Below are 12381 nucleotides of genomic sequence, written 5' to 3' on the forward strand. Positions count from 1 at the left end.
AGCAGCAGCAGCTCTCCAGGGTTTCAGGCAGGGGACATTCCCAGCCCTATGGAACTGGAACTGTTGGTGGTGCCACAGAACACCCACATTTGTAAGAACCCTATATTTTAGTGTGGCAGCATCTCCCTGCTTACTGATATCAATCCTTCACAATACTCTTTTCAGCCACCCATCCAAGCCTTCAACAGCTGTTGCCCAAACACTTTCAAGCACATCTTGAGGGCTAGAAACTTGCATGTTTATTTTTAAAAACGAAAGCCAAGATTCTGCATTCCGCAACCAAGTCACATTCCAACCTTTCCCAGCACTCCCATGACAGAATCGCAGAAAGCACAAGGACTCCCCAAGCCTGCAGTTTTATAAAAAGGTTGTTGTTGTTTTTATGAACACGTGTCATTTTCATAATAGGGCAAACTGACCTTTCACCAACGGAGCACCATAGTGAGGACATTTGTGGCCCATGGCATAGAACTCCCCGTTTTCTTTGACCAGAAGCGCTTTCCCGCAGCCCAGATCCACCTCTCGCATCCTAGATAGGCAGAATTAAAACAGCGTCAATATTTTCTCAAAGGAAACCTGAGTTTTACATGTGCATGATTAACAGGGAGCCTAGCAAAGTCAAGGATGTTATGCTGAGAATGAGAGTCACATGGAGCCCTTCTGTGGCTAAGCAATGGAGCCAGGAACCAGGAAGTCCCACAGTTCAAATCTCACCTCAGAACTTTTGAGATGGCTTCAGGCTTCTCTCTTTCAGTCTCGGAGCTTATCCACAATTTCCTTTTGCCCCACACTTTCTGGGCACAAGTCTACACTTTCCTGGTCTGTGTCCAATGTCTTTTTTCTTTTCTTTTGGCCTGATGCTTTCTGCAGGAAAACTCAATCTTTACCGCTGAATCGGAGCAAATGGCAGTTTAGGTTTTCCAGGGATTGCTGTTTGTTCCGATTTAGCGGCAAAGAGCAGGTTTTTGCGGGGGCAAAAAAAGAAAGCTCTTGGACACAGACTCAGAAAGCCCAGACCTGTGCCTAGAAATGTGAAGACAGGATGATCCCTCAGTCTCCTGATCTGCAGAATGGGACTATAAATACTTATCTATCTTCAAGCGAGAAATTGCATGTAAACCACCTAAGCTGGAGATCTCACCAAAACAAAGAGAAGGAAAAGAAAAAGAAGACGCTGATTTAAATAAAAATATTGTGTGCTAACTTGCAAATAAGGAGGGACAGGTGGTATATAACATGGACCCGCCAAGTGTTTACAGATTTGCAAAAGCCGTCCCAGTTTCTGAACTGATCCTGAAATGCCCTACTTTTCCTTAGGACATCCCTATTTTCATCAAAGAAATGTTGGAGGGTATGGAGTTATGCGACCCCCAAGCCAAGGAGATAAGTAACTATACAATCTTTAGATGACATCTGAAGGCAGCCCTGTATAGGGAAGTTTTTTTAATGTTTAATGTTTTATTATGATTTATATGTGTGTGTGTGTGTGTGTGTGTATGAAGCTGCGCAGAGTGGCTGGAGCAACCCAGTCAAATGGGTAGGATATAATAATAATAATAATAATAATAATAATAATAATAATATTTATACCCCACCCATCCAACAGGATTGCCCCAGTCACTCTGGGTGGCTTCCAGCAAAGACACACGAAAATAAAAATAAATGCACCTCATAGAAATAGTGTCAGGAATTATACAAAGAATTAACCCGCACTGGGAAAGAGGGGGGCGTACAAGAAACTCTGCTACAATTCAAGACAAAAAAAGGCAAAGTGTGTGTAATTTCATTATGACAACACAGACAAATGGTAAAACAAAACAAAACAAAAAACCCTACCATTGATATTTGAAGGAAGTCTGGAACAAAAACCCACACAGGTGTAGCTCTGTATACCTAGGGAAGCATTGGGGTTTGGACTTATCAAACACCAGTGCCTCACATCACATAGCAAACCAGTTTTGAAGATGAGAGGAGTTTCAAACTGCAGATAGTGACATGGGACAGGAATCTGTTGGCTAAGTTAAAAAATATATATCCCCCACTGGACTTTCTAGGTCAAAATTTAAGCAAACAACAACTGGATTGAAGGATTTCGCAGAAATAAAAATATTGGAAATGTCCTGATTTAATCATCATCATCATCATCATTTTATTATTTATACCCCACACATCTTGGCTAGGTTGCAATTTTGAAGGGTATTACTACTATTATTATTGCTGTTGTTGAATAGGAATTCCCTATTTCCATCAGTGAAATCTCGGTATGGTAACAGTTGCAATATGCCTAAGATATGTTCTCGCTCTACACCATGGGTAGGCAAACTAAGGCTCGAGGCCGGATCCGGCCCAATCGCCTTCTCAATCCAGTCCGCGGACAGTCCGGGAACCAGCGTGTTTTTACATGAGTAGAATGTGTCCTTTTATTCAAAATGCATTTCTGGGTTATTTGTGGGGCATAGGAATTTGTTCATCCCCCCAATAAAATATATAGTCCGGCCCCCACAAGTTCTGAGGGACAGTGGACCGGCCCCCTGCTGAAAAACTTTGCTGACTCCTGCTCCACACTCACTGTCCATTGTCGAGGTCCTTCACATAACAAACAGAGGCTTCAACCACGTCCTTCAGGTTCCGGTAGGGGTTGATGGCGACCGGGTATTCCTCGAGCTGGAAATGGCGAGAAGTGCCATTGGCTTTGTAGATGATGGGGCTGGCTTTCCCGTTGGGTGACATCTCCTCCTTGGCTCTCTCCTTCTCGGGCAGCACTACTTCGATTTTCACTTCAACTGCAGAAGCAAAGAGAAACCCTCTCCGTTATACTTCATGGTCGAATGTCCCTCCCGGCCCTGGGCTCTGCTCAGTGGTAGAGCAACTGCTTTGCATGCAGAAAGTCCCAGGTACACATTCCCCGGCGTCTTTGGGAAAAGACTCCTTGCCTGAAACCCTGGAAATTTGCTGCTACTCCGCGTAGGCAATATGGAGCTGGGTGGACCAAGTATACCGTATTTTTTGCTCTATAAGACGCACCAGACCATAAGACAGACCTAGTTTTTGGAGGAGGAAAACAAGAAAAAAAATATTCTGAATCCCAGAAGCCAGAACAGCAAGAGGGATCTGGCTTCTGGGATAACCTCTTGCTGTCCTGGCTTATGGGATAGCCGCACGCAGCCTCTCCCGGGCAAGGGGTGAAGGCTCCCCGTGCCCGGAAGCGGTCGGCTAAGGCATCCCACTTGCTGTCCTGCAAAGCCGCGCAAAGCCTCTTGAGGGCAGCGGGAGGAAGGCTCCCCCAAGAGCCGCGCTCCCTTTAAAGAGCTTGCGGAGCGTGTGTGTGGCGGAGCGCATGTGCGGCTCTCGGGGAAAAGCCCTCCAAGAGCCACACACACACTCCACGTGGCTCTTTAAAGGGAGCGCTGAGCAGAGCATCCCGCCTGCATTCGCTCCATAAGACGCACACACATTTCCCCTTACTTTTTAGGAGGGGAAAAGTGTGTCTTATAGAGCAAAAAATACGGTGTGTGTGTGTGTGTGTGTGTGTATATATATATATATATATATATATATGGTGGTCTTATTGAATGTTTGCCTTTTTTGTCATTTAATGTCACATAAGCTTTATACCAAATTACTACAGCTAAATAAGTTTAACTGCCTGTGCAAATGGGGTTACAATATCTTTTTTATAATTGTTTTTATTTGATTTTCCAAATATAAATTTATAACAAAAGCAAATACATTTCCATATAAAGAGATTTATCTGAATTCCGATACCTCCCCCCCCCAGCCCCTCCATGGGTCCTAATGTCAATGTTTTCAACTGCATATTATATATCATAGTCTATATTTTGTATCTATCCATATCAATATCAGTTAGCGCCAATAAATTGGAGAAGATTATTCCTCAGAATTAGCCTGGGCACAAAAGCTTTTCAACTCAGAACAGTGCAGTAATTCTTTCTGAAAGAGATTAGCAGCTCAAAATATTAAGTGAAATCGTTGCTGTTTTAATTGTTATTATTGTTGCTTGTTTGTTTTTCCTGTAAAGCACTTTAGAGATTTTTTAAATAATATTAAGCAGTATTGGGTTTGTTTGTTTTTTAAAAAATTAAACAATAAAATTACCATTTCAACTGATAATTTGCAAAGTGTCTTAACATTCCCCAGTTTCAGGCCTGCTGGATCAGACCCACGGCCCGTCCAGTCCAGCCTCCTGTTTTCACAGGGGCCAAACAAAAATCCCGCAAGCAGGATCTGAGCACAACAGCACTCTCTCCTCTTGAGGTTTCCAGCAACCAACCAATTAATACATGTATCAGTGGGAAATGTGCATTAAAAATAAGTGAAAATTAACCTACAAAAATATGCATCATATTATTAAGGGAAATAGCTTGCAAAAATGTGCATCTTTTCAGCCAAGGCTGCATACAAAAATGTGTTTATCAGGAGAAGTTTGCACTGAAATGCTGTCAAGTTTGGGAGTTGGGGGGGCAGGGAAAAAATTGCAGATTGCTGGATAAATGCCAGTACCGTAATTATGATTGGAAAAGAGAGAAATGGGGGGGGGGATGACACCCCAAGCAGGAAACTAAACTAAACCAGAGCCTGACATCACGGTCCTATAAACAAACAGGCTTCTTGAAGAGGAGGGAGAGGAAAAGAGACAGAAGGGGGGACTGATTTCAAATATTGGCTCCATCTCAGAATAACACTTGCACAGTTTTCTGACATGAATTTGTGTGTGAGGGCAGAGAGAGAGAGAGAGATTCTGCTGTAAGATAAAAAAATCCTCTGCAGTTTAAGCTATTTTGAGGATGTTTGATGTTTTGCTCCTAGGGAGGAAGAAGAAGAAGAAGAAGAAGAAGAAGAAGAAGAAGAAGAGGAGGAGGAGGAGGAGGAGGAAGAGGAGGAGTTTGGATTTGATATCCCGCCTTTCACTCCCTTTAAGGAGTCTCAAAGCAGCTAACATTCTCCTTTTCCCTTCCTCCCCTACAACAAACACTCTGTGAGGTGAGTGGGGCTGAGAGACTTCAAAGAAGTGTGACTGGCCCAAGGTCACCCAGCAGCTGCAGGTGGAGGAGCGGAGACGCGAACCCGGTTCCCCAGATTACGAGACTACCGCTCTTAACCACTCCACCATGCTGGCAAGCAGAAACACACACACATAACTGGTGAGAGGACACACACACAAAACTGAACGGAGAAAGCCTTTGCTTATTCAGACACAACAGGTGAAATGATTCACTGCCATGTCCAGGTGCTTTTGCATAAGAACTGAAGAAGAGCCAAAGGCCCAGCGTTCTCTTCTCATAGTGGCCAACCAGATGCCTGTTGGAACCTGCAGGCAGGATTCGAACACAGGAGCACTCTTCCCTCCCGTGATTTCCAGCAACTGGGAAATGAATAGGAGTCTCCTAGCAACTCACAGTGCCCTTAACAAGCTACAGAGTTACAGTCCAGCAGGGTCTGGGGATCCCCAATGGCTGTCCTGCCATGCTTTAAATGGCTTCCATGGATGCTCTAAAAAAAAGTAGCAACCTTGACATTTATAGCTGGGATAGCTCAGTTGGTAGAGCATGAGACTCTTAATCTTTGGGTTGTGGGTTCGAGCCCCATGTTGGACAAAAGATTCCTGCATTGCGGGGGGTTGGACTAGGTGACCCACAGGGTCCCTTCCAACTCCACAATTCTATGAATCCAGAATTATAAAGCACTGAATTATATTTTCCCTTAGATGGACTTCACATTACTTCTCCACCTTGTCAACTCACCAAACTGAATGGGATGTTTCAAACCCTTTACAGAGGTGTATTATGTTAAAAGAGCAACTTACATCAAACAAGTTTGTACTCCAATTTCAAAGCGTGTATCAAATTTGCTTGGGAGGGGCAAAACACCCCACTAAAACCTTATTGATTTGCATGATCATCAGTGATGGAGATATTAATCAGTGGCTGATCAGTCCGTTGGGTTGATTCAACGATGGTGCCAATTTTAATGAGCAATTTTGATTAAAAACAAACCTTTTCCAAAGCCTTTCTGGTCCTGAGGTACTGGATGATAAAAAGCCATATCAATTCTAGAAAGTCCTTTGAACTATGAGTGGTTAAATTAAATTCTCCAGGAACTCAAGCGGGCACTTCTGCTGAGGTTTTGCTGATATGCAAAAATCTAGATTTAATCAAATAATTAATTGGATGAAACGCAAATTATTAATCAATGGGAGAGGGCTTTAATCACCTGCCAGCTCTAATTATTGGTATTAAGACCCTGTAATTATTTGATTAAGTGAATCCTCATTTTAATGTATTAATTATTTCCACCCAGGATTGATGTTAACAGCGGCTGAGTTATAGTTACCGAGTTCATTTCGTTTACTTTTTTTAAACACTGGAACACTGACATCAGCCTTTTTCCAGTCCTCTGAAATATCCTCAGTATTCCATGATTTACTTAAAATCAGCCTCAGCGGTTCAGAGAGCTCCTCAGCCAATTCTTTTAAAACATTTGGGCGCGAGTTATCCGGTCCTGCGGATTTAAAAATGGTCAGCTTTAGTAGATTGCAGTTTCATATCCTCTGGGGCAGGAATGTTACAGAGGCGCTGCTGAAATGAGAATGCTGTTACAAAAGTCAGATGCCTGCCCCTCAGGATCTGTGTTCCTTTGGAGAATTGAGACACGGCGGAGACTGTTGCAGCTTCAGAGGGTTTATTCACCTATTTACACCTGCAATCTGCATGGAGGGAGTCCAGATCTTACAGCATGGTCCTTTCAAGAGGGGCTTGTCCCCTATAGCAGTGCAGCCAGGAGCCAGCCTTCAGCCAGCCTGCCCAAGATGGATCCCAGTCTATCTTCTTCCTTCTTCTTCCCAGAACACCCTGCTAAGGAACTCTCCAAGGCATCTTTCCCAGTCAGCTCTGCAGCCAGCCTGCTCAAAAGATGGACCCCAGCCTCTCTCCCTGGTTCTTCTTCCCAGAACCCCTTCTACGCCCTTTTCATCACCTTAAACGCCCCCTATCGCCTTGGCAACATCTGTCTCTCCAGGCCAAAGGAATGTCAGCTTGGGCTCCCAGCTGTGGGTACCCGGCAGCTGGATGAGAATGGGTGCCATGCAGCGTGCATGGCCTTGGCACCAAAATTTGTGGGTGCCTGGCCCCTCATGGGGACTTTTGTGGGTGCTACCGCACCCAGGCCCCCAGAAAGTTAGTACCTATGTCCTCTCAGATGGCCCATCAACACCTTTTGTTGAGTTAAGAAATTTGCTCTTCACTGCTCTGCCCAAGGCATATGAAGAACAGCAGCAGCCGGAAAAAGATAGACATAACATTTTACAAGGACAGGAATTATTGCCACATCACAGACAGAATAATTTCCACACACAGGAAGAACAAGGATATAGTTTGAGTGCCTCACTTGTAGTTTTAGAAATCATTTAATGTGTCAACATGAATAGAAGTTATTAATATTGCAGTTGTTGTACAAGGGGTTATTCTTTTGACCTGAATGTAACTGAAATTAAGAAGATTTTTGAACACAGAAATAAAGAAAACCATCAATTCTAGTATGTGCGGGGCCACCTAAATTATATAGTTTGGTATTTGAATGATTGTTATTAGTAATTGTATTATAATTTGGCATTGTTATAAGGAGGCTATTATCGGACTGTAATTGAAAACTAATAAAAATTATTATTATTTAAAAAGAGAGATCTTCACGAGGCCAGCCAGACTGGTTTGCATAAGCCAGTCCAGGGATTCCTTGTCTGACACAAGTCCTGCAGTTTGTACTTTTATGCATATCCCAATTCATCAAAATCCTACCATTTATTAATATCTAGGGGTTTTTTTTGGGGGGTCCCCCTTCCCCAAATCTATAACAATACGTTGCCTGCCTCATTTCCCCAACTCAGAGCACTTTTATTTTTTGGTTCCGTTGCCAATTTTAATACAAGTTTAATCTACCAAGGGTGAAGACATAAGACCATCAAAAGCATCCAGCTTCTGCATGAGAACGAAAGGTGAGCCCCAGTCCAACAGCCAGTTATCACAGGGGCCAAACGCAGGGGCCCCAATCCAACGGGAAGCCCCAAAGCACTCTCTTCACTTGTGATTCCCAGCATCAGGCATTCAGAGAGTGGAGGCAAAGCCTAGTAGCCATGAAAGCCCTCTCCTTCAGGAATTTATCCCATCCTCTTTTAAAGCCATCATTGCCTCTTGTGGGAGGGAGTTCCACAGTCTAACGATGCACTGCATGAAGAAGCAGATCTTCCAACATTCAGCTTTGATGGAGTTATCCTACCCCAGTGACCAGTTGGGCAGCCACATTTTGCTCCAGCTGCAACTTCTGGACCAGTGGTTCTCAACCTGTGGGTCCCCAGATGTTGTTGGACTACAACTCCCATCATCCCTGAGCTCTGGCCTTGCTAGCTAGGGGTGATGGGAGTTGTAGTTCAACAACATCTGGGGACCTCAAGGGCACAGAAGGGACTACAACTCCCATTAGTACCAGCCGGTGAAGCCATATGATGCTAGGTCTAATGCGAGCATGGTTATGCCGACTGGGGTTGCTGGGAGTTGTAGTCGTAGACTCATAGAACTGTAGAGTTGGAAGGGACACTGAGGATCATCTAGTCCAACCCCCTGCAATGGGGGAATATGCAGCTGCCAGTCGAACCTGCAACCCTGACATTATCAGCACCATGCTCTAACCAACTGAGCTATTTCAACTGGAGAGCCCCAGGTTGGTCTAGGACTTGGACCTCTAGCTCTCTATGCTCCAGATTGGCTGTACTCTCCCCACTATCTTAAAAATAAATTAATTAAATCTGAGGTGTTCAGGCATACCTATCACAGTTCCATTACTTTTTGCAATTTGAAAAACAGCTGAAATAGTTACTGTACTTATTTCTTATGATTTACACCCCACTTCATGGTAAAGGGGGGCTATTGGGTTGTTGTTTTTATTTTTATTATGTATTTTGTGGTTTTATATCTCGATTTTATTATGTGAACCGCCCTGAGACCTCCTGTTATAGGGCAGTATATAATTATTATTAATAATAATAATCCTCAAGCAATTTTTGAAAAACAATAACATTACACTAAGAAAAATTAACAACAGTTATTTAAAACTTTCATAACGTAATACAGTATTTCAGGTAATGATATAACAAGGATAGGAAACAAGGCAAAATGTAAAGATGCAAAGTTTAATTTTGTAAACCATCAGATGGGAGGGAGGGAAGCCGTTAGGCTCAGCTGAGCCAAAGAGATAAAATAAGAGGATATGATGTTACATAATGTGATTATATGTAAAACCAATAAAAAAATTTTTAATAATAAAATAAAACTTTCATAAAGTTTTTAAAAAGCAGTAGACTGAAAGCAGATTCAGACTCGCATCAACTTTCTAAACACCTAGGTAGACTTGTCTAAGCAAAATTGATTTTAGCAGGCACCAAAAAGAGTACATCAAAAACACCTGCCTGGTATCAATAAGCAGAGAGTTCCAAAGTTCCACACTAAAAGATTGAGTTCTTACAAATGCGGAACAAGTATAGTTCCAAAGGCCCTGATTTCTGTAGAAGGAAGCAAGTGAATCATAGGGGGATGGAACAAAAGAACTCTGCAGGATGAGACTCTGTACCCTTGAATCCAAATTTCCCCACCCCGGGCTGAAAAGTTCTGATGTTCCCCCTTCTAAACAAACAAATAAATCACTGCCTTGACTTTCCACCATTGCATTTCTATTTCTCCATTTCAGATGTAACCAAGTTGGCAGACAGATAAAACATTAACAGCTAAGAATACAAAAGGTGTGAAAGGGTGCTGCACTTAAGTCTAAAGTAAACTTTAGACACCTTGGAGATGTGGGCGAGTGTCTTAACTTCAATCTTTGTTTTTCCGATTACCAGGTAAGTAAAGTACACGCTGACCCAGGTTCCCCCCTGAAGATTATCTGAGGACAATCAATAAGAAAAGGTCTGCAGTTCTCAGTTGCCCAACTGTGTAAAGGTAAAGGTAAAGGGACCCCTGACCATTAGGTCCAGTCGTGGCCGACTCTGGGGTTGTGGTGCTCATCTCGCTTTACTGGCTGAGGGAGCCAGCGTACAGCTTCCGGGTCATGTGGCCAGCATGACTAAGCCGCTTCTGGCAAACCAGAGCAGTGCACAGAAACGCCATTTACCTTCCCGCCGTTTACCTATTTATCTACTTGCACTTTGACGTGCTTTCGAACTGCTAGGTGGGCAGGAGCAGGGACCAAGCAACGAGAGCTCACCCCGTCGCGGGGAATCGAACTGCCGACCTTCTGATCAGCAAGTCCTAGGCTCTGTGGTTTAACCCACAGCGCCACCCGCGTCCTCGCGTTGAGTAGGGTACTTCAGTGCTTATCTCTTTCGCTAGCAATGTGAACTGGTGATTCAGCACACCTCCTCTTGGAAAGGGACTTTGTGTATATATTGTGATGCACACTCTGGGTGGCTCCCAACAGAATATTAACGACATGATAAAACATCAAACATTAAAAACTTCCCTATACAGGGCTGCCTGCAGATGTCTTCTAAAAATCAGATTGTTTATTTCCTTGACATCTGATGGGAGGGCATTCCACAGGGCGGGCGCCACCACCGAGAAGGCCCTCTGCTTGGTTCCCTGTAACCTCAACTCTAACAGGGAGGGAACGGCCAGAAGGCCCTCGGAGCTGGACCTTAGTGTCCAGGCTGAACAATGGGGATGGAGACGCTCCTTCAGGTATACTGGGCTGAGGCCTTAGGACTGGGAGCAGAGGGGCCACATTGTTCTCAGTAGGGTAGCCATTTATGCACCCCTGCACCTTTAAAAAAAGGGTGGAAGAGGACACCAATTTGTACAAAATCTGCATGTATGGGTAAGATGGGAATCACAGAATTGGAGAGTTGGAAGGGACCCCCAAAGGTTACCCAGTCCAATCCCCTGCAAGGCTGGTTTGTGCATTGCAGTGAGCCCTGGCTCCAGTTATATCCCGTGAGGCCTCAAAGAAGCCAGCCAAGGGGCCAATAAGCAAAAAAAGAAACACAGTCACATGCCACGGATTAAACACTTGCCAGCTGTGTTCCCATAGCCAACGTTTTCCCCTAGTAACTCCAAAGAGGGCTTAACCTCTCAGAACAGAGTCCAAGGACAACTCTGCCCTGCCAATCGGATTGAAGAAAAGTTAAAGAACATGGTTTTGGTAAACCTCTTACTTCTTAGAAATTTATTCTCCGGTGTCAAGAGCAGGATTGTAGCAGCACCTGATGGGGGAACCTCCCCACACACAGGCTTAAGTGTCGTAATACTCTTACCTCACCTTAAGGAAAGTGATCTAAAATGGAAGTAGAAATATGAGGTTTTTAAAAAATAAATAAATGTCAAAGCAATTCAAGGGAAAGTTAAAGGCAGTGATTCTTCAGAACTTTATAGGTGGGAATTTAGACTCATGAGCACAGAGTCCAAGTCAGCTGTAATCTCTTGACGTTAAAGTTGTAATGCAAGCGTTTTTTATTACCCTCTAAGCAGGCCCAACTGCAAAACAGCAAATGAAGCAAAGCAAAGGGCCGCCGCAGAGACTTGTAGAATTGGAAGGGACCCCAAGGGTCATCTAGTCCAACCCCGCTGCAAAGCAGGAAGCACAGCTGAAGAATCCCTGAGAAATGCCCATCCAACGTCTGTCTGAAAACTCACAACAAGGGAGTGTCCATCACCTTCTGAGGTAACCTGCTGCACTGTCAAATAGCTCTTACCGTCAGACAGTTCTTCCTAATGTTTAGTCAGAGTCTCCTTTTTCGTAACTTGAATCCGTTGGTTTGGGTCTGCCTCTCTGGAGCAGCAGAAAACAAGCTTTCCCTATCGAGTCATTTAGATATCTGAAGATGACTCTCATATCATCTCTCGGCCTTCTCTCCTCCAGGCTGAACAGACCCAACTCCCTCAGCTGTTTGGTTTGGTTTCCAGACCCTTGACCATCTTGGTTGCCCTCCTCTGCACACATCCCTTCTTATCAAAATCCTTCTTAAATTGTGGCAGACTCCAGCTGGGAGAAGAGAGCAGGACTATGGACTTCCCTTGACCTGGACATTATACTTTTATTGATGCAGCCTGGAAAGGCATTAGCCTTTTTTGCCACTGCATGACACACAATTGACTCGTGTGAAGCTTGTGGTGTACTAAGACTGCTTGATCCTTTTTTCACACGTACTGATGTCAAGCCGAGGGTCCGCCATCCCATCCCTCAAAACATATTGAGCAGATATCTCAAGGGTGTGAGCCATAGCTGTCAACTTTCAGATTTGAAAATATGGGATCAGCAGCCTCGAAAATAAGGGATCTGTTATGTAGTGAAGTTTCACCCTGGGCCAGCAGGGGGATACTG

At 44.0% G+C, this 12381-nt stretch overlaps 1 protein-coding gene across 5 annotated transcripts in view; it reads right to left on the reverse strand.

Moving 5' to 3' along the window:
• AIFM3 (AIF family member 3) overlaps positions 1 to 12381 on the reverse strand; it is a 60646-nt gene that overhangs the window by 31034 nt on the left and 17231 nt on the right. For 2 of the 5 annotated variants that reach the window (XM_081841865.1, XM_081841863.1), the window contains exons 3-5: positions 6352 to 6519; positions 2570 to 2783; positions 420 to 529 (exon numbers count right to left, since the gene is read on the reverse strand). In XM_081841865.1, the coding sequence (XP_081697991.1) occupies positions 420 to 529; positions 2570 to 2783; positions 6352 to 6519 (492 nt within the window). The remainder of the gene's footprint in view (positions 1 to 419; positions 530 to 2569; positions 2784 to 6351; positions 6520 to 12381) is intronic. The other 3 variants (XM_081841866.1, XM_081841867.1, XM_081841864.1) reach the window with 2 other exon arrangements.

Source organism: Podarcis erhardii (assembly GCF_964252035.2).
Source record: "Podarcis erhardii genome assembly, chromosome: 15".
NCBI classification, from domain to species: Eukaryota; Metazoa; Chordata; class Lepidosauria; order Squamata; family Lacertidae; genus Podarcis; species Podarcis erhardii.